The sequence below is a fragment of the Fundulus heteroclitus genome, chromosome 12 (assembly GCF_011125445.2).
Source record: "Fundulus heteroclitus isolate FHET01 chromosome 12, MU-UCD_Fhet_4.1, whole genome shotgun sequence".
NCBI lineage: Eukaryota > Metazoa > Chordata > Actinopteri > Cyprinodontiformes > Fundulidae > Fundulus > Fundulus heteroclitus.
The window spans coordinates 38,571,927-38,593,371 of record NC_046372.1 but is presented as its reverse complement, the minus strand read 5'-3'; the positions used below and the strand labels follow the sequence as shown (position 1 = coordinate 38,593,371).

Genomic DNA, 21,445 nt, shown 5'->3' with positions numbered 1-21,445 from the left:
AATACGGTGCGGCTAGCTATATGTATTTATAGATATATCTGGATCATGTAAACAATAGACGGAATAGTGTGTTCAGCGGTAACCCCGCTTCTCCTCACTTTATTCTTCTCTCCAGCAAAAACAAAACAACAACACTCACGTGCTCCCCCTGCCGTACAACTCAGCGAACTCTCGCTCTCCGGCAACTAGAAGGGACACACCTTCTTTTCCATTGAAACATATAACAGTCTGTTACACACGTCCCCCCCTCAACAAGAGACGTCCCCGTCTCACCTAAAAAAAAAAACAGGGACCCAACAAACTACATCCCCGAAACACAGGGGAAGAGAAAAATTCAAATATAAATATTCATATAAACATCACCCGGAATCCAACCCTTCCAGACAGTGGTAACACAAAATTCAAACCTTACCAAACATTCAGATAACACCTTTGAAATCACAAAAATGAGAAAAACAGCCTTTTTTTTTTGTAGTTTTTTTATTTTTTATTTTTTTTTACAAAAACTAGACCTTCAAAACCTGACAAAGTCCTGCAAATAGGACGGAGGTCGTACCACTCGCCCTCTGCGAGACTGCCCTACCTGGAACTCTGGTAAGTTCACCCACAGTCCATTGTCCATCTCACCAGTCTGAGGCTGATCCCTGTGCTGGGGAAGCGAAGACTCGACCCCAAGAGGAGACATCACAGCAGCCGGAGTCGGAACGGTCTGTGCTGGCAATGGCAGAGTGTATGGCTTCAGTCTATCATGATGAACCACCTGGGCTCGCTCCATCGGGTCGAGGGCATTGACGATGCGATACTTTAGTGCAGACTCTCCACCAGAAACCAGCACTTGCACGACCCGATATGGACCCTTCCAGTGCGGTGCCAGCTTCATACGGCTTTCTGGGGGGTTGTTAATCCACACCAGCGCACCTACCATATAGGGACGGTGGCAGCTACCCTGATCATAGTACAGCTTCTGTCTTTCATGAGCTTCAGCAGAGTTAAGCCTGGCTGTGCTGAATGCTGACTCCAGCCGCTCTGCAATGATGGAGGCATAATCCATCAGAGATCCAGTGCCCCAGGGGTCAGGAGCACTAGCAGGCACTAGCACATCTGCAGGAACTCGAGCCTCACGTCCATGCATGAGGTAAAATGGGGTAAACCGGGTGCTGGCATGCATAGAGGTGTTATATGCAAAAGCAACATGCTTCACATAGGTGTCCCACTCACCGCCATGAGAAAGCAACAACTTGGCCAGCTGATCAATCAAAGTCCGGTTATGGCGCTCCACCATGCCATCTGATTTGGGGTTATAGGCAGTGGTACGGGTTTTCTTAATCCCCAGCCGCTGGCAGAGGATCTGGATCACTTCTGCCTCGAACTGACGGCCCTGATCACTATGCAGGATTTCGGGGACCCAATGCACCAATACATAATCCTCAAAAAGGCATTGTGCAACTGAATGGGCTGTCTGGTTAGGCAAAGCATACAGGGAAACAAACTTAGTGAAATAGTCCTCTACCACTAAAATATATCTGTTCCTTCGAGATGTCATGGGCAGCTCCAGGATATCTGCGGCCACTCGCTGCAGAGGACGGCATACTTGGGCCCCTCCCATAGGAGCCTTTGGCCCAGGGACTGGGCTCCTGCGAGTCTGACAGGCCCTACATTGTTCACACCAATGCCTTATGTCCCTCAACATGAAGGGCCAGTAGCAGGACTGTCTGGCCTTTTCCTACACGCGTTCTGCGGAAAAGTGTGCAGCAGCTGGCCCCCCATGCAACTGTTGAAGGAGCTCCGGCACCATGGATGCAGGGACAACAGTCTGAATTCGCTTCTGTCCCGTGGTGTCAGTGACCGCTGTGCGGCACAACAACCCCTCCATCACAGACAGACGATGAAACTCAGTCCACAACTTCCTCAAGCCAGCAGAGGAATCCCGGGGGAGTTTACGAGGCCGTCGCACCCTTCCCTGCTCCAACCATGTTAACACAGTACTAATGTCTGGGTCCTCACGATGCAGTGACTGCAATTCAGCTCTACTATCACAAAGTGAATAGACCAGAACTGACTCTGTTTCCACATCTGCAGCTGGAGAGTGGTCAGACGTCTCCACTGAGGCCACAGTAACAGGTCCCGTTACAGGAGCATTTGACCCGACAGGGTCAGGGGACACGGGCCGACGGGACAGAGCATCCGCGTTCTTGTGGCGTCCTCCGTCCCTGTGTACCATGACCCAATCAAATGGATCCAACTCCAGCACCCACCTACTCCTGCGTCCAGTAGGGTCACTATCAATCGCCATGCGCCTAAGGCCCAGCAGAGGGTGGTGGTCCGTGATGATGGAGAACGCAGACGCCCCCACATAGTGTTTGAACTCACGCACAGCCCACACCACGGCCCATAACTCTCTATCGAAGGTGGACCATCTTTTCTGTGTGTGTGTGAGAGCCTGGCTGGCATAGGCTATCACCTTCTCACAACCCTCTTCGTCCTGCGCCAGCACTGCCCCAAGTCTTTAGAGGCGTCTGTGTACACCTTGAAAGGGAGTGCAAAGTTGGGCAGCGTCACCACCGGAGAGGATATGAGCACCTGTTTGAGGTAGGTGAACGCAGCCTCACACTGAGCCGACCACTCAAAGGGCACATTCTTCCCAGCCAGCCGATTCAGTGGTGCCGCGTGTTGGGAGAAATTACACACAAATCTCCTGTAATAGGAGCATAGGCCCACAAAGGCCCTGACCTCTGAAGGGGTGCGTGGAGTTGGCCATGTCTTCACCTTGTCAGTGTTCCGTGGGTCAGGTCGGAGACCATCCCTGGAAACTACGTGGCCCAGGAAAACGACATGGTCCCTGGCAAAGTAGCACTTTTTGGGATTCAGCCTCAGACCCGCTCGCTGGATCCTGGACAGGACTTCATCTAAATGAATGAGATGTTCAGTGAATGTACGGCTGTAAATCAGTATATCATCTAAATACACCATACAAATGTGCCATGGCAGGCCCCTGAGGATAAGCTCCATCATGCGTTGGAACGTGGCTGGCGAATTGGTCAGACCCATAGGCATAGCCCGCCACTGATACAGGCCCCGTCCGGTCGTGAAAGCTGTCTTCTCACGATCCTCTTCAGCCACTTCCACCTGCCAGTAGCCATTTGAAAAGTCAAGTGTGCTGAACCAGGCTGAGCCAGCTAGAGCGTCCAGGCTATCATCCACTCGTGGGAGGGGGTGTGAATCTTTGATCGTCACTGCATTCAAGCGACGATAATCGATGCAGAACCTCCACTGCCCCCCTTTCTTTCTCACCAGCACCACTGGAGAAGCCCAGGGGCTACAACTCTCTTCCACAACGCCGTCCGCCAGCAGTTCAGCCACTTGGCGTTCGATCTCCGTCCGTTTCTCGGGTGATGCACGATAAGCACGCTGCTTCACTGGAGGCGAGTCCCCAGTCCGAATATGGTGTTTGATCAGCGTGCACTTGCCCGTGTTCCGGCCATCCAAGTTGAACACATCAGCGAACCTCCGGAGCAGTTCAGCCAGCCTGGCTCTTTGCTCAGCCGTAACAGGAGACTCCTCCAGGTAGACAGGGCTCACTGCGGCTGGCGGCACAGTTGGATGGTCGTTCGCAACATGAGGTGGCACAAAGATGTCTTCCTCTTTGATGGGGTAAAACTCCCCCAAGTGTAGTCCCCGTTTGAGTTCGACTGCCTCCCCTGTAGGATTGAGGATGCAGGCTGAGGTCACACCGTTTCTCACACTGTTCACTGTACGAGCGACCACAAGTCCTGTCGTATCCAGAATGTTAGGCTCCAGGTATCCCTCGAAGTCTGCAGCATGCCGACCGGTTCCAGCAGGAGTGAGAATATTCACCGGTACCAGGGCCTCACTCAATGGGGGAATGGTCCAGACATCAGCAAGGGACACGTTACAACAACTAGGGATTAACTCACCACCTTGAAGCAGGGGGACTGAAACATCCCATAATTGTAACACACCTCGCCCCAAGTCCAACAATGCACAGTTCGGAGCCAGGAAGTCCAGTCCTAGCAGAACACACTGGGTGGATTCCCTTAGTACATGGAAGGTGTGCTGCCAGTAGGTCGGACCCAGGCGGAAGGTGATCTCACAGGTACCGAGTGTATCCAACATTTGTCCATTGATTGCCCGAGAGTCAATATAGTTCCTTTTCAGGGGCCTGTTTCGCAAGGCAGGAACTGACATACGGAAGTCTGCACTGATCAGTGACACCGACGCTCCTGAGTCCACTAACATGGGAACCTCTGTGCCTTCGACCACACCCCTGACGAAGGAAGTTGGGTGGCCGGTACAGTCAAAATGAGCCATTACATCGGAGAAGTCATTGTTCAAGGGGCCCCTTATAGAACTGGCTGGCATTTGGGCCTCAATACCAGCTATTGGCCGTTTCCCTGACGGTCGTTAACCACGTCCCGCTGTCGAGGCAGAAAGTGCACACTACGCTGTCTGGGCTCATCTTCCTGTCGAGCACGCCAGCTCGGGCTAGGACTCCTGCCCCCCAGCGGCCTAGAGGGGGAGGACACCCCAGAGCCGCGAGGCTGAAAACCCCTTTGGCGTGGGAACTGCCCAGATTCAGGAGAGCGACCACGTTGCTCCTCCCGAGAGCTCCTGGACCGGCAGCCCCACTCACCACAGGTACAGTGACAGCGTTCTCCTGAGGGCGAGCGAACGCTTTGCCCCCTCATGTCTCTATTCCAAGCCCTCAGCCTCTGATTGTCCTCATAAAGTTCTCTCATTTCCACTCTCATGGAGTACATGTCCTCCGTTAGCTTCTCAACAGCCTTCTGGAGACCCCCCGGAACCGACACGGACTGGACAGATGTGCTCTCACCACCGTAGGCAGCAGTACTCACATAGTCTCTCTGTAGGGCAGCTCTGGCATTCTCACAGCGCTCAGCCACGTGTAACGCCTCCTCCAGGTCCGTGGCACCCATCTCCAAACACTTGGCCTTCAACGCTGGATCCAAACCAGCCAGAAAGCGTCGAAACTTCTCTTCTCTCTGTGCAACATCACCATAATCCGGAAAGGCCTCCGCGACCAGCCGGCTCACGTCAGCTGCGTACACCTCCAGGCTTTCCCCAGGAGCACGCGCCCGGGCTGTCAGGCTGGCTCTGAAGCGGTCCATCAACTGCCTCTGTCCAAAAGCCGCCCCAAGTCTCTCCTTCACCATAGTAAAATCCGACTTGGTCGCCCCAGGGAGGCTGTCCCACAGCAGGAACGCGGACTTGCCGAGACGAGTAGGCAGAATCCTCACTAACTCCTCCTCACAGTTGCCGCCGCTCCTGGCTGTGGCGCCGACGGCCACCTCCAGTTGTCTCGCCCAGCTGAGGAAACTCTGGCTTCCGTCCCCGGTGAAAGGAGGGGGGAGATCAATCTTAACATCACCGCCCGGTGAGTATCTGCCAAGCATGCTCGAACTGGGTTTAAAAGGGTCCTCATCTGCAAACCACATGTCCACTTAGCGCTGTTTTTCCAGCACCGCACGAGATTAGCCAGCAAGCTATATCGGAGATGCTAAGCTATCCAACTGGCACGTAGCCGTCACGGACAAAAATAAACAACAACGGGGATTCAGGAAACTCCCACCACCGCTGCCACCAATGTAACCGAGCGTTCTGGGTTCGTGAATACGGTGCGGCTAGCTATATGTATTTATAGATATATCTGGATCATGTAAACAATAGACGGAATAGTGTGTTCAGCGGTAACCCCGCTTCTCCTCACTTTATTCTTCTCTCCAGCAAAAACAAAACAACAACACTCACGTGCTCCCCCTGCCGTACAACCCAGCAAACTCTCGCTCTCCGCCAACTAGAAGGGACACACCTTCTTTTCCATTCAAACATATAACAGTCTGTTACATTATTATTATTATTATTATTATTATTATTATTATTATTATTATTATTATTATTATTTTATTAATGTTTAATTTATTACAATACTAACCCTCCTCCTTTACCTGGGTTTGAGACCGACAAAATTAACCATAGAGAGACACTATGGCGGAGTTACAATTTTTTTTAAACTTTTTTTTTTAACGTTTTCTTTTTTCCCTTGTGGTCCACCAAGAAGCCTACAAATCACGGTAAAACATGAACATGTGGCTGTGTGAATCAAACGCTGTTATTTATTTAATATAAAATATTTCAAATTCAGTTATTTATGATCAACCCGCGCCGTCAATCCCGGTGTTACGTCAATCCGCGTTTCCCCATCAGATACGGTCCCCCCTTCGTCTTCTTGCCGCTCCGCCCCGCCCACGCGGCAAAATAGGCGCGTGCTCGTGATGAGCACTGAGAAAGCACGCGCGTGGCAAGCACGCGCTTGTTCGGCGCGCTTGTCTGAGGAACTACGGACACCGTGAAAGCTCAAACAACATGTTTCGGCAAAGTTGTCACACTTCATCACGTTTTTGCGGGAAACTAATAGTAATAATACTAATAATTATAATAAATATAATAAATATATATGTTATACATATTATGATTATAATTTTTATTTTATTACATTTTGTTTTCCATTTCTGTGCAATAACTTTACATCTTTATACGTATGTTTTGGTTATTTATTATTTATTCATTTAAAGTTAATTATTGTCTTAAGTTCTTGTTTTGAATAGAATGGCCATAGCTGTAAGTTTACTATTTAAGGTTTAAGGCCATACCTTCACACTTAAAAATGATACTGAACTGGTCATTCATTTCGAAAAGAAGGAGAACAAACATGAGATTGGCGACAACAATGGTCACATGGTGAATGTGAGGTTCTTGACCAACATGCAGAACACAACCACAGGAGAACAGAAATAAGATAAATTGTGTTTATTTTGAAACAGTAATAGGGAATGGGAGTAAGGATCTGAGCTCAGAAAAGAGCTCACAGGCTTGAATGCACACTGAGAAGATGACAGAGAGATGGTTAGTTTGAGGTTACAGGAAAATTGAAACCTGCAAGGTGAGAGGAACTGATCTCACTAGGGTGCAGGTAGGTTTCACTGGGAAGGAGGAATACTGTGGGTTTCAGGTATTGTACCCTTGTGGGTGTATTGGTGAGTCTTTCCAGGTTCACTGGAGTGCTCTTGAAAGAACGGAGATACCGTTCCCCCACTGTAAAACAGGGTGAACACTATCTGATGGGTGATTTTAACATAGGGGGAACGCTATCTGATGGGTGAAATGTCTCCATCAGATAGTGTTCCCCCACTGTAAGACAGGGGGAACGCTATCTGATGGGTGAAATATGGCCATCAGATAGCGTTCCCCCACTGTAAAACAGGGGGAACGCTATCTGATGGGTGAAATGTCTCCATCAGATAGTGTTCCCCCACTGTAAAACAGGGGGAACGCTATCTGATGGGTGAAATGTCTCCATCAGATAGTGTTCCCCCACTGTAAAACAGGGGAAACGGTATGTGATGGGAGATTTATGGCCATCAGATAGCGTTCCCCCACTGTAAAACAGGGGGAACGCTATCTGATGGGTGATTTTAACATAGGGGGAACGCTATCTGATGGTTGAAATGTCTCCATCAGATACCGTTCCCCCACTGTAAAACAAGGGGAACGTTATCTGATGTGAAATTTATGGCCATCAAATACCGTTCCCCCACTTTAAAACAGGGGAAACGGTATCTGATGGGAGATTTATGGCCATCAGATAGCGTTCCCCCACTTTAAAACAGGGGAAACGGTATCTGATGGGTGAAATATGGCCATCAGATAGCGTTCCCCCACTTTAAGACAGAGGAAACGGTATCTGAAGGGAGATTTATGGCCATCAGATAGCGTTCCCCCACTGTAAAACAGGGAAAACGGTATCTGATGGGTAATATTGAGCATTAAATTGCATTGCCCTGTTTTTAATTCATATAGCATTATGCTATCTATCTATCTATCTATTATAATTATAATATATACAACATATTATAATTATAATATATACAACATATATATATTATAATTATAACTATAACATATATTATGTATTATAATTATAATATATGTATAAAATATATATTATTTATAATAATCATAATATGTATAACATATATATTTATTATATTTATTATAATTATTAGTATTATTACTATTAGTTTCCCGCAAAAACGTGAAGAAAGTGTGACAACTTTGCCGAAACATGTTGTTTGAACTTTCACGGTGTCCGTAGTTCCTCAGACAAGCGCGCCGAACAAGCGCGTGCTTGCCACGCGCGTGCTTTCTCAGTGCTCATCACGAGCACGCGCCTATTTTGCCGCGTGGGCGGGGCGGAGCGGCAAGAAGACGAAGGGGGGACCGTATCTGATGGGGAAACGCGGATTGACGTAACAGGTGTTGGGACGGGGGAGGCGCCCCACGGCAGTACCTGCCGCTGGAGGACAAGAATAGGAACGATACGTGCTTTCACGTAAGAGTCTCCAAAAGTCGCTAGATTTGTCGCTAGTTGCTTTTTTGAAAAAGAGTCACTGGAGGGGTCTGGAATATAGCGACAAAGTCGCTGAGTTGGCAGCACTGGGGCGCGAAAGTTTATTCCGTTACAAATAATATGCCGACGTCACGTCAATCATTATTTTGGCACTTCAGTTCCAGGTGAATTTTTTCTCATATCTAATGTTCTTTTAATTAGACTGCATATAGGCTAGTAATGATTAATTTGTGGGTTTGATTGGTCTAATAAGCGGCAACAGACAGCTATAAGGACAGTTTGCTCTCACACGTTCACACACACACACCGGAACTTGCCGCGCCCCACCTGTAAATTCTCAATTCCCCACCAGTGGGTCGCGCCACACACTTTGAGAACCGCAGGTGTTTAGCATGGTTTTTATGTACTTTAATAAAAGGTGTATATGTTTTTATTTCCCTAACCACAACTGGGAAACATTTTTGCTATTAAAAAAACAACAACAAAAAAAAAAAGAATGTATTTGTATGTATTTCTGTTGTTTTAATTTTTTGAATATGCAATATTTACGCAAATACAAATATATAGAAAAAAGAAACTCGCACCACAAAAAAAGATAAACGAATAAAAAAGTAAGAAAAATGAAATATTGCCTACCGGAAGTTATTCTGTTCAGTCTTGGTAATAACACAGTAAGATCGGACTTGACGAGAACGCGAGCCATCACACCTTTAGCATTTCTTTAACATTCAAAACTATTTATACACTACACCATCATATCTTATTGAAAACATGTTTTTTTATTAATTTCTAAAAAGTTTAAAAAAATATCTAAAAAAAATTACTGAACTGTGGGTATAAAACCAGCAATAGCTGGAATTTCTTTGTTGGGAGTTGTAATTGTAATTGTAGAGGCGATAAAATCTTTTTAAAAAATCAGCAATTTGTAGAAGCAAAATGAGCAATATGAGCAATATTGCTGTTGCTTTGGTTGTTGGTCAGCTTTACCACGAGGCTGAACAGGAGATGACGCAGTTAAGGAGGCAAATTTCAGCAAGGAGAAGATTGGTGCGGCAGAGGAGGCTCAGAAGGCAGGCTTTGCTAGCCCATCTGTGCCAACTGGTAGGCATTTTAAGATTGACAGCCTGTTTCCTACTTTTATCTTTAAAAACAACATTGAGGATGGTATTAAACACATGAACAGGTTGAAATTGTTACTATTTTTCTAGAAATTATTAAAAATGAAAACATAATTTTAACATTAGTAACAGTATTGCAGTAGGGTTAAGCTACTTCTTTGCACTTACTGACCGTCACAGCATTGATAATTAAGAAAGGAAAAGTAATTTCTATGTCTGCCCACCTTTACAGTGATTAATCTATAAATTATGTGCAGTTAGTTCAGCAAATTTTTTCAGTGAAATGGTAAAAATACCAGAGAAGGGAAGCCATTCGTTACATTTACTATGTCTTTTCTTTCTTGTGAACTATATTAATCTGAATTTTAAGCAGGTATAGTTTTGTTATGTGAATAGGTGAGAATTGAAAAAACAAATATGGTAACATTTGGCATTTTTTATATAGAGGAAGAGACAGAAACAAAATATGTGAGGATAAACACCTCTGTGCCAGTCCTCCAAATAATTTTTAATGAAGGGGACCTGAAACCAGCCCTCAGGCTAAACAGGGCCACCATCGTCCTCCTCCTTCAGCTGCTGCCCATCCAGAAGGTCCATGGAAGGCCACAGGAGATAGAGGTGCTGGTGACCCTCTGCTGGCTGGCCTGTGGTGCATCCTATAGGGAAACAGCTTGCCAGTAAGATCTCTTACCTTCTTCTTAAATAGAGCCAACAATGGCACACAATTGATAAATAGATTATATTAATTGGATAGAAGATTAAGACATATCAGAATATTACCTAAATTACAAGTTAATTTTGTCTTTGGTACAGTCCAAGTGGAGGCACGCTACAACAAGAACTACGCCAAGGTGAGAAACATCATTGGGAGTGCCTTTGGGGGTCTAAAGACACGGTGGCGTTCCATCTTCTTAAGGGCGCTGGAGGTCCACCTGACGTTTGTCCCAAAAGTAATCACCGCCTGCTGCATCCTCCACAATATTAGTATAGAGGCAGGGGACCAGCTTGATGTGAAGGACGAGGAGGTTGACCCAGAGAAGGACGGCCATCCAGCGGCTGAAGACAGGGAGCTGTCCTGAAGCTGCCTCCTGCACCAGCAGAGGTGGCTACATGGTTAAGTAAACATGACTACTACATCTGACCTAACCTAGGTCAGTTGTAGTCATGTACACATGCTGGTTAATTTCATTTTTTTTACTACCTGTAAAAATACATTAAATAATCAATAAATTAATTTCCATTCCAACTATTTTTAATTGTATGTTTGTAGGTGTTGTCTATTTGTATAAGATGTTAATAGAAGTTATTTCTTATTTTTAAATCATGTTAGTAACTGTTAATCATTTGTTGAATATATTACACCATTATTCTGTTCCAAAGATAAAACATTTGTCTAAAATAAATGTCTGTTTTTTTCATATACTGTTACTATTGTTTTCTTTCCCTCTTTCTGCTCCCAATTATTCGTGTCCTCTCTCAGAAGAAACTCACTTAGATAGGAAAAACATTTATATATTTTATTTATTAATTTTATATGCTGCTGTCGTCCTTGGGAGACATTTACAATTTATTCCAGCAATTATTGAGTTAATAAAGCAACACACGTCAGTCCGATAAACGCAAAACAAATAAACCAGCGGTACTACACACACTACTAGGCCGACAGAAGTGTACTACAGACAGACTAACATCAGCCCTGGCTGCGGCTGCGGGTCACTCTGGTCCGCTCGACATCAGACTTTTTTTAAAATTACAAACTACCTATGTAAACGGGCCATATAGGGAAGCTTAAAAGTAGAATGTTCTCGCCTCAAACGATCTGAAAACCTACTTTTGAAGAACAACAGCAGCAGAAAAGGGAATTTTTAACTTACCCCTGTGAGTTGTGTTTGCGCTGTCTCGAATCAAGCTGCGGCCGCGGTGCATTCTGGGAAAGCAGTCAGTCTGAAGAACGCACAAGTCTGCTCCATAGATATAGGCCGTTTCTCAATATGCATTCTTGAGCGGTCTCATGTGCTTGTGACACGTCATCAGCCTCAGCCCGAGCACTGTTCCAATTGCCAAGAACGCCAAACCGAGAACGCGCCGAATCCCCGGATGTTATTCTCGCCCAGCCCTCTTTATCGAGCATGCATCAGAGCAGACTTGTGCGTTCTTCAGACTGACCACTTGCCCAGAATGCACCGCGGCCGCAGCTTGATCAGAGAAAGCGCAAACACAACTCACAATGGTAAGTTAAAAATTCCCTTTTCTGCTGCTGTAGTTCTTCAAAAGCAGGTTTTCAGATCGTTTGAGGTGAGAACATTCTACTTTTAAGCTTCCCTATGTAGCCTGTTTACAGAGTTCGTACGTAATTTTAAAAAAAAGTCTGACGTTGAGCGGAGCAGAGTGACCCACAGACCTCAGAGGGAAACCGCACCCAGGGCTGATGTTAGTCCGTCTTTAGTACACTTCTGTCGGCCAAGTAGTGTGCATAGTACCGCTGGTTCTGATTTATTTGTTTTGTGGTTATCTGACTGACGGGAGTTGCTTTATTAACTCAATACTTAATGGAATAAATTGTAAATGTCTCCCAAGGACGACAGCAGCATATAAAATTAATTAATAAATAAATAAATAAAATCTACAAATGTTTTTCCTATCTGAGTTTCGTCTGAGTCAGGACACGAATAATTGAGAGGATAAAGAGGGAAAGAAAACAATAGTAACAGTATATTAAAAAACAGACATTTATTTTATACAAATGTTTTATCTTTGGAACAGAATCAAGGTGTAATATATTCAACAAATTATTAACAGTTACTAACATGATTTAAAACAAAGAAATAACTCCTATTAAGATCTTAGACAAATAGACAACGCCTGTAAACTTACAGTTAAAAATAGTTGGAATTGAAATTAATTTACTGATTATCTAATGTATTTTTACAGGTGGTAAAAAAAGGAAATCAAGCAGCACGTGAACATGACTCCAACTGATCTAGGTTAGGTCAGATGTAGTCATGTTCACTTAAACATGCTGTTTGGCCGTCCTTCTCTGGGTCAACCTCCTCGTCCTTCACATCAAGCTGGTCCCCTGCCTCTATACAAATACTGTGGAGGATGCAGCAGGCGGTGATTACTTTTGGGACAAACGTCAGGTGGACCTCCAGCGACCTTAAGAAGATGGAACGCCACCGTGTTTTCAGACCACCAAAGGCACGCCCAATGATGTTTCTCACCTTGGCGTGGTGTCTGTTGTAGCGTGCCTCCACTTGACCTGTACCAATATATGATTAACTTGTAATTTAGGTAATATGCTGATATGTCTTAATCTTCTATCCAATTAATATGATCTATTTATCAATTGTGTGTCATTGTTGGCTCTATTTAAGGACAAGAAGGTAAGAGATCTTATTGGCAAGCTGTTTCCCTATAGGATGCACTGCAGGCCAGCCAGTAGAGGGTCACCAGCACCTCTATCTCCTGTGGCCATCCAAGGACCTTCTGGATGGACAGCAGCTGAAGGAGGAGGATGATGGTGGCCCTGATGGTGGTTTCAGGTCCCCCTCATTAAAAATTATTTGGAGGACTGGCACAGAGGTGTTTATCCTCACACATTTTGTTTCTGTTTCTTCCTGTAAATAAAAAAATCAAAATGTTACCATAATTGTTTTTTTCAATTGTCACCTTTTCACAGCATAAAACTATACCTGTTTAACATGCAGATGATTATAGTTCTCAAGAAAGAAAAGGTAAAAGGTACAGTAAACGTAACAAATGGCTTCCCTTCTCTGGTATTTTTACCATTTCACTGAATAAATGGGCTGAACTAACTGCACATAATTTATAGATTAATCACTGTAAAGGTGGGCAGACATAAAAATATGTTTTTTTTTCCTTTCTTAATAATCAATGCTGTGACGGTCAGTAGGTGCAACGAAGTAGCTTAACCCTACTGTCATATTGTTACTAATGTTAAAATTGGGTTTTCATTTTAATTATTTATAGAAGAATTGTCACAATTTTAACCTGATCACGTGTTTAATACCATCCTCAATGTTTTTTTGAAGATAAAAGTCAGATATAGGCTGTCATGCTTAAAATGCCTACCAGTTGGCAATAGATGGGTGAGCAAAGCCTGCCTTCTGAGCCTCCTCTGCCGCATCAATCTTCTCCTTGCTCAGATTTGCCTCCTTAATTGCGCCACCTCTTGTTCAGCCTGCTGGTAAAGCTTACCAACGACCAAAGCAACAGCAATATTGCCCGTATTGCTCATTTTGCTTCTACAAAGTGATGATTTTTAAAAAGATTCAACCCTTAAACGGTATAATTCCCATGTCAATGTTTTCAGTTTTTTTTTCTTTGGTGGATGCAGTACGCTTTTGTAGATATCTGATGGGGTAAATTTCTCTTGAAAGGTAATGTGAATATCATCAACTCCAGGGAGACGGCACCGTCAAACGTGAACCCTGATCTGCTGAATTCCTGCCGCAGGTCCTCTAATATGTTTGCAGGTATGTTGCTGCTGCATGTCAAATGCAGCTAGATGTATTTGCTAGTTTTGAATGTGCTTCCAGATCTCTGGAGAGAGTATTTTTTGTTGTTCCTGCTGTATCCATTATGAACTGTCCTTAAAGGCCTCTGTGCTCCTGAGGAATTTAGTCTGTGTTTTTCACGTTATAATAATGGGCTACTTTTTCATCCTCTATCACACATATGTCAAAGTCAAAGCCAGAAAATTGTATTATTGGGCTTTCTTCGTCTGAAAACATATGCATACAACACTTTACGTGTGCAGCCATGATGAACTGGTTGAACTCACACAGCTGGCAATACAGCGATCTGATTGGCTGAGCGGCAAAATTCGAATCACGTGACCTGTTGTACTGCAGCGCAACAGTTCATATTTTTTATCGGCTATAACTTATTAATGAGCAAGTGCATGTGCAATTTTATTTTATTGTATTTTATTCATTCATATTTTTTCAATTGAATGGGCTCTCAATTGAAGGGAAAATGGCAGATAAGAGCCATGAGAAAGAATACAACTGATTTGATTTTTTTTCTTACTTATTTTATTGTATCAAAGCAGTGATCGTTAGGATCATGGAGCAGCACAATAATGAAATATTAATTTGTAATGCATGCACTTTTATTGATGTATTTATCTTGACATTAAGAAACATATGTTGTTTTTAAAAACACTTAAAATATTTGCTGTTTGTCTGTTTTCCCTTGAGGTTACTGACAGAACCATAAAAAAATATTGCTTTATTCTTTTTATGTACAGAACATGCGATTTTTCTTTGAAGGAAGTTTGTTTTTATCTGTTTGCCTGTTGAAAAATGGTTTCACTTGAAATTACTGGCAGATCCATAAGAAAATATTGCTTTATTTATTTAATTATCAATAATATACACAGTGTTAGGTCTTGGTTCAATAGGCTATGTTCAATAATTTCAATATATTTTACTAAACATTGAACCAGTCCGGCCCTCAGCTTGTAGCAAATTTGTTTTTTTTGGCCCTCGGTGTATTTGACTTTGACATCCCTGCTCTATCACATATACAGTTTTATCATGATGCATTCAAATAAGTCTAAATAAAAGAACATAGTAAAATTCCTTTTTTACGTCACAAGTTGTAACAAAAACATGGTTTGTCAGTGGATGAAAACATTGCTGAATGGACTCAAAATGCTGGAATAATAACTTATGATTTGAGGGCAGAAGATGAGCATAGGCCTGCTAGTAGTGTTTAGCACTAATATTTATGGCAGACTCAGCCTTAAATCAAAAGAACCAAGGTGATGTATTTTCTTTCTGTTCTATATCCAATTACACCACACTGCAGAACAAAATAATATTTGAACAATATTCAAACATTGTCCCTTCATCCATCTTTGCAGATGGCAATGGGAAATGGATTGGAGTACCAGGGGAAATTCGAGGCTACGAAATGGCTCACAAACTTTATGGAAAACTGCCGTGGGCCGACCTCTTTCAGCCGACCATCAAGCTGGCCAGAGAGGGATTCCCTATTCCTCTAGTCCAAGGCAAAGCCATCAAAAAAATTGACAAAAACCAGACGCCATCCCTGTGGTATGTAAGATGAAATGACTCCCAGTGTGGCTCAAAACATAAAGGAGAGCTAAAGATTTACACCTCTCTCTTACTGTTCTCAGGGAGGCATTTTTAGGTGAAAATGGAACTGTAAATCAAGAGACTAGAAACATCACATTTGAGAAACTGGCCGACACTTTGGAGATGATTGCAAATAATGGATCAGACGTCTTCTACACTGGAAAGATAGCAGAGGATTTAGTCCGTGATGTGCAGGAAGCAGGTATTGTCAGACGAGCTTCTACCGGTTCTCTGTGTCTGCATAGTGCAGTGATCCAATTATAAGCTAACTATTCAATTTGTTCTGTAAGTGCTACAGTACGCACTCAGACCAGGACAGTTTACAGGACATGATTTATGTGGACTGGTTTTATGATATTTGCCTCTGCTCAGCTGAAAGGATTTGTTTCCCTGTTTTTACCCAGGAGGAGTCCTGACACTGGAGGACTTGGCATCATATAACGCTACAGTAACTGATGCGTGGGTTGTCCCTATGGGAGAGTACCAGATGTACATCCCCCCACCCCCCTCAGGAGGAGCACTCCTCAGCCTCATCCTCAACATTATGAAAGGTTCCTGCTGGATGCAGATGACATGCTGCTGTTTCTCTATACTGTTAACTTGAAAAATGTGGCATGATAGAAAAAAAAAAGATGTTTAAAATGTTACATTTTGGAACATTTATCCTAATATCCTGAATTTACCCATTGTGGGATGGTAAAGGAATTTCATCTTATCTTATATAGGTAATGTGTTTGAACAGGCTTGACCAAGGGTAGGAAATAATGTATAGTGACAATGAAATCAGTCACAAAATCATGCTGTATTTAAATAAACTATTTTTCTGGTTTACAGGGTATCAGATGAAGTCATCCCCTCAGTCTACTGATCAAAAGACCCAGTTTTATCACCGCTATGTTGAAGCTTTTAAATATACCAACGGACTAAAGAAGCGCATTGTGGATCCAAACTTCAAATCAGAAGAAATCAAAGTAAGTATTAATTTAAGTAATAATGTTCACTGATTTACACATGGTAGTTGGTGCCTGTTCAAATTCTCAGTTTCTGGGTCATTGCAACAGCTTGAGCTTGAGGTCAAGTGTGAGCCACCACAATTTCCTTCGATTTAAGCCTGTTTGCTGATGGTATTCAGTGTTAGAGATTGCACCAATAAGTTAGCTGGGGATTGGAATCAGATGATTTTTAGGTCAACTGGCTCTGACCAGTCAAAAAGTCCTAAATCCAATCTTTTTCCGACCAGTAAACACATCATGCCCTTACACTGCCACATTGTGCTATCATTAGTGTTCACTGTGGACGTTTTTATTGTGGGAAAGGAGACTCAGAGGGAGCAGCAAAGTATTTTCAGTATCTTGATCTAGGCTTCAAGTGTTGAGATCTCCACTACAGCTCTCAGTTTTTCATCCAATGAGTTTAATCAACAGGACGGTGGTGCATGAACACACTCATCCTCTTCTTTTTTTGTCCTTCTCACAAAGTCACAGTCAAATCCTAGTTCATCAAAAAATCTTTGTGAGCGAAATCTAAAACTATTGGACCTAAAACAGAGACTGATTACTTAACAGGATTTATTTTTGTCAGAAGATTAGAATCAAACATGTTTCTCTATTAAAATACCTTCTTCTGAAAATATATCCCCCATCGTGCACATCTTTCTCGCTACACTGCTAGTTATTGTGTGTGTACTAAAACTTTGTCGCGCGATTAACGGCGACAAAAAAATTGTCGGCGTTAAAATGGGTTTACGTTAACGCCGTTAATGACGCCTTTAACTGACAGCACTAATTAATATATATATATATATATATATATATATATATATATATATATATATATATATATATATATATACACAAACATTTCAGGGGGAGATGATTTACTGAGGCCTTGCTGACAACAACACCACCTTACACGGTGCCCACAGGGCGCTGCCATTACTCTGTGGAAAAAATAGAGACCACAAAAACAAGGCGTTTCACTTCCAGATTTTATCCCATCTCCCCTAGAGTTCAACCACCGAAGCCAGTCTGCGTTCCAGCGCAGCCAGCTTGTCGACTCTGCTCCTCCACCTTCCAGAACTGTTCGTTCACTGCCTTAGTGAGCGCGTCATTTGCAGCCGGCAGCCTGATCAAGGCCAAATGGCTACCGACATCCGCTGTATTTGCTGATACATCAAAAATCCACCAAATTCAATATGTAGAAATCCAAGTATCCTGTATCCAAACATACAACCGTTTCAAACGTCCAGGAATGACAAAGTCGAAAGACACACCGTTTTTCATCCAAGAATATAGACCAGTTCACGCGTGACATCAGCGCTACATCCGGGTCCCGCGGGTAGGCAAAAACAGTACTGTCCTCATCTACTACATGACAAAACGGGTGAATTAGAGCGTACTTTTAGTTAGTTTATTTTTGGAATCTAAACAATGCCTACGACTTGTTGTGCTCCCGGTTGCACACAGAGGCATTCCAAATCGTCGGATGTACGTTTCTTTCGTTTACCGAAGGACGAAGAAAGAAGAAGAAATGGATAATTTCAATGAAAAGGATGCAGGCAGACAATCCCAATCGACTGGGGGAGCCATCATACCACGACAGAATTTGCAGTCTACAGTTCATCTCTGGTAAATACAACTTAATTTTGCACTGGTCATTGTTCTACTTAAATAATGATATAAATAAAAAAAAATAGGATATGTATTTAAGTTAAGACGTAAACGTTAGTTTCGTAATAATATAAGTACATACAATGTATGCAAACCTTCTGGCATGAGTCTGTGAAAAGGATTAATAAGACAAAAACACCAAAATAATCCGTAGTGAACAATGTTTTTTAAACCTACCGGTGGCGGGGCTTCCTCTCTGCTGAGGCACTGTCTGTGTTCGACTCCGCTTTTGGATGTTACACAAACATGTCTGAACATCCATCCATCCATCCATCCATCCATCCATCCTTCCATCCATTTTCTGACCCGCTTAATCCCGCTTAGTCCGCTATGTATTCGCCTTCTGCCTTCCAGTCCGGCAGAAGGCGAATACAGTGAACTGGTATATAGGGTTTATCCCACAAAATGAGTCAAAACAGGACCAGACGGGTCCTCCTTTCGTTGCCTACCCGTCGAAAATATTTGATCAATAGCATTGAGAGACCAGCTTACCGGATCACAAGCCAACGTGAACATGCTTCATGCTACTTCAAAGACCCTGAAAAGGAGAAAACTAATTTAGACATTTAAAAACCATATCCACTCCTTCTGGCATTGATTCTTCTTTAAAATCTTTGTTGTTAATTAGGTTCTGAGAGGATTTAAAATGATCAATATCTTTGCGTAAAGACTGAGATTAAAACCTTCTGCAATGTCCATCAAGCAATTTGATGCTGTAAATGTTTGAATGATTACATTTTGGCTACATTAATGTTTTAATAATATAGCTATGATGTGGATAAGTGGACTGATTTGTGCTAGGGCTGTGTAATAATGGGAAAAGATGAATCTGTGATGTTATTGATGAAAAGTGCAATAAATATACTTACATTAACCCATGCTTTTCTAGCTGATCTTTTTTCCCCTCAACATATGAGCCTGTTTTTTTCATGATGTTTGTATTTTCTGATATATGAAGCAGCTCTAAATTAGCTTTTTGTTTTTCCTTCAACCTCTTCATTGAAATAAGTCAACTGATTTCAACTTCACCCATTTTACGTGACCATGCAGACAGAATCGGTAACCCTTGGTAAGACTGACTCACCAAGTTGACAGCTAGCATCATAGAGCTGCTTAAGGATACACTGAACCAGCCAGTATTTGGCTGTATGTATGTATGTCTGTCTGTTAGTTACAGAACAAAAGTTTGGACACACCTTCTCATTCAAAGAGTTTTCTTTATTTTCATGACTATGAAAATTGTAGATTCACACTGAAGGCATCAAAAGTATGAATTAACACATGTGGAATTATATACTTAACAAAAAAAGTGTGAAACAACTGAAAATATGTCTTATATTCTAGATTTTTCAAAGTAGCCACCTTTTGCTTTGATTACTGCTTCGCACACTCTTAGCATTCTCTTGATGAGCTTCAAGAGGTAGTCACTTGAAATGGTTTTCACTTCACAGGTGTCCCCTGTCAGGTTTAATAAGTGGGATTTCTTGCCTTATAAATGGGGTTGGGAACATCAGTTGTGTTGTGCAGAAGTCAGGTGGATACACAGCTGATAGTCCTACTGAATAGACTGTTAGAATTTGTATTATGGCAAGAAAAAAGCAGCTCAGATTAGAGACCAGATCAATGCCACACAGAGTTCTAGCAGCAGACACATCTCTAGAACAACTGTTAAGAGGAGACTGTGTGAATCAGGCCTTCATGGTGAAATAGGCAAGGCAAGGCAAATTTAATTATATAGCACAATTTAATACAAAGACAATGCAAAGTGCTTTACATGATTAAAATATAGCAAAATAAAACAGAATAAAAGCAAGTAGGAATAAAAAAAACTAGTGGTATTTCAGTTAACAAGAACAGTTGAAGGCAATCCTAAACAAATGTGTTTTTAATCTTGATTTAAAGGAACTCAGGCTTTCCGCACCTTTACAGTTTTCTGGAAGTTTGTTCCAGATAAGTGGAGCATAGGAACTAGATGCTGCTTCTCCGTGTTTAGTTCTGGTTCTGGGTATGCATAGCAGGCTGGAGCCAGAAGACCTTAGTGGTCTGGAGGGTTGATACACTGATAACAAGTCTGTGATGTATTGAGCTGCTAAAGGGATTTATAGACTAACAGAAGTATTTTAAAGTCTATTCTCTGAGATACAGGGAGCCAGAGTAAGGACTTTAGAACTGGGGTGATGTGCTCTACTTTCTTAGTCTAAGTGAGGACGCGTGCAGCAGCGCTCTGGATCAGCTGCAGCTGTCTGACCGACTTTTTAGGCAGACCTGTGAAAACACCGTTGCAGTAATCAATTTGACTAAAAATAAACGCATGGATTAGTTTTTCCAGATCCTGCTGAGACATTAGTCCTTTAATCCTAGAAATGTTCCTCAGGTGATAGAAAGCCAACCTTGTAATTGGCTTTTGGAGGTTCAGGTCTGAGTCCATCTTTATACCCAGATTTCGGGCCTGATTAGTGGTTTTTAGCTGAAACGACTGAAGCTGTGTTCTAACTTTTGATCTCTCCTCTATTGGTCCAAATATTATTACTTCTGTTTTGTTTTTATTCAACTGAAGAAAATTTTGGCACATCCACGTATTGATTTCTTCTAAGCATTTACTCAGTGCCTGAACTGGTTCATAGTCATCTGGTGACATGGTGATGTAGAGCTGTGTGTCGTCTGCATAGCTATGGTAGCTGATGTTGTTTTTTTATGATCTGAGTTAGAGGGAGCATGTAGATATTGAAAAGGAGGGGACCCAGGATGGACCCTTGGGGAACCCCGCATGTGATTTTTGTAATCTCTGATGTAAAGTTACCTACTGATACAAAAAAATTTCCTGTCCTTTAAGTAGGATTTAAACCAGTGGAGAGCTGTAGCAGAAAGGCTGACCCAGTTCTCCAGGCGTTCTAACAGGATGGAGTGATCGACAGTATTGAATGCTGCACTGAGGTCCAATAGAACCAATACGGTGGTTCTTCCACAGTCTGTATTCATACGGATGTCATTAAACACCTTGATAAGGGCGGTCTCTGTACTGTGGTAAGCACGGGAACCTGACTGGAAAACGTCAAAGCGGCTGGTCGTTGTTAAGAAGGTGTTTGA

At 42.9% G+C, this 21,445-nt stretch overlaps 1 protein-coding gene and 1 long non-coding RNA gene across 2 annotated transcripts in view; both read left to right on the top strand.

Annotated features, from left to right (window-relative positions):
- LOC118565028 (glutathione hydrolase 5 proenzyme-like) overlaps positions 1 to 21,445 on the top strand; it is a 40,195-nt gene that overhangs the window by 7,998 nt on the left and 10,752 nt on the right. The window contains exons 3-7 of the mRNA XM_036144575.1: positions 13,965 to 14,060; positions 15,455 to 15,647; positions 15,731 to 15,891; positions 16,094 to 16,240; positions 16,524 to 16,660. Coding sequence (XP_036000468.1) covers positions 13,965 to 14,060; positions 15,455 to 15,647; positions 15,731 to 15,891; positions 16,094 to 16,240; positions 16,524 to 16,660 — 734 coding nt within the window. The remainder of the gene's footprint in view (positions 1 to 13,964; positions 14,061 to 15,454; positions 15,648 to 15,730; positions 15,892 to 16,093; positions 16,241 to 16,523; positions 16,661 to 21,445) is intronic.
- On the top strand, positions 5,081 to 5,576 carry LOC118565032. The gene is made up of 2 exons (XR_004932127.1): positions 5,081 to 5,413; positions 5,499 to 5,576. It is a non-coding gene; the product is annotated as an uncharacterized LOC118565032 (long non-coding RNA).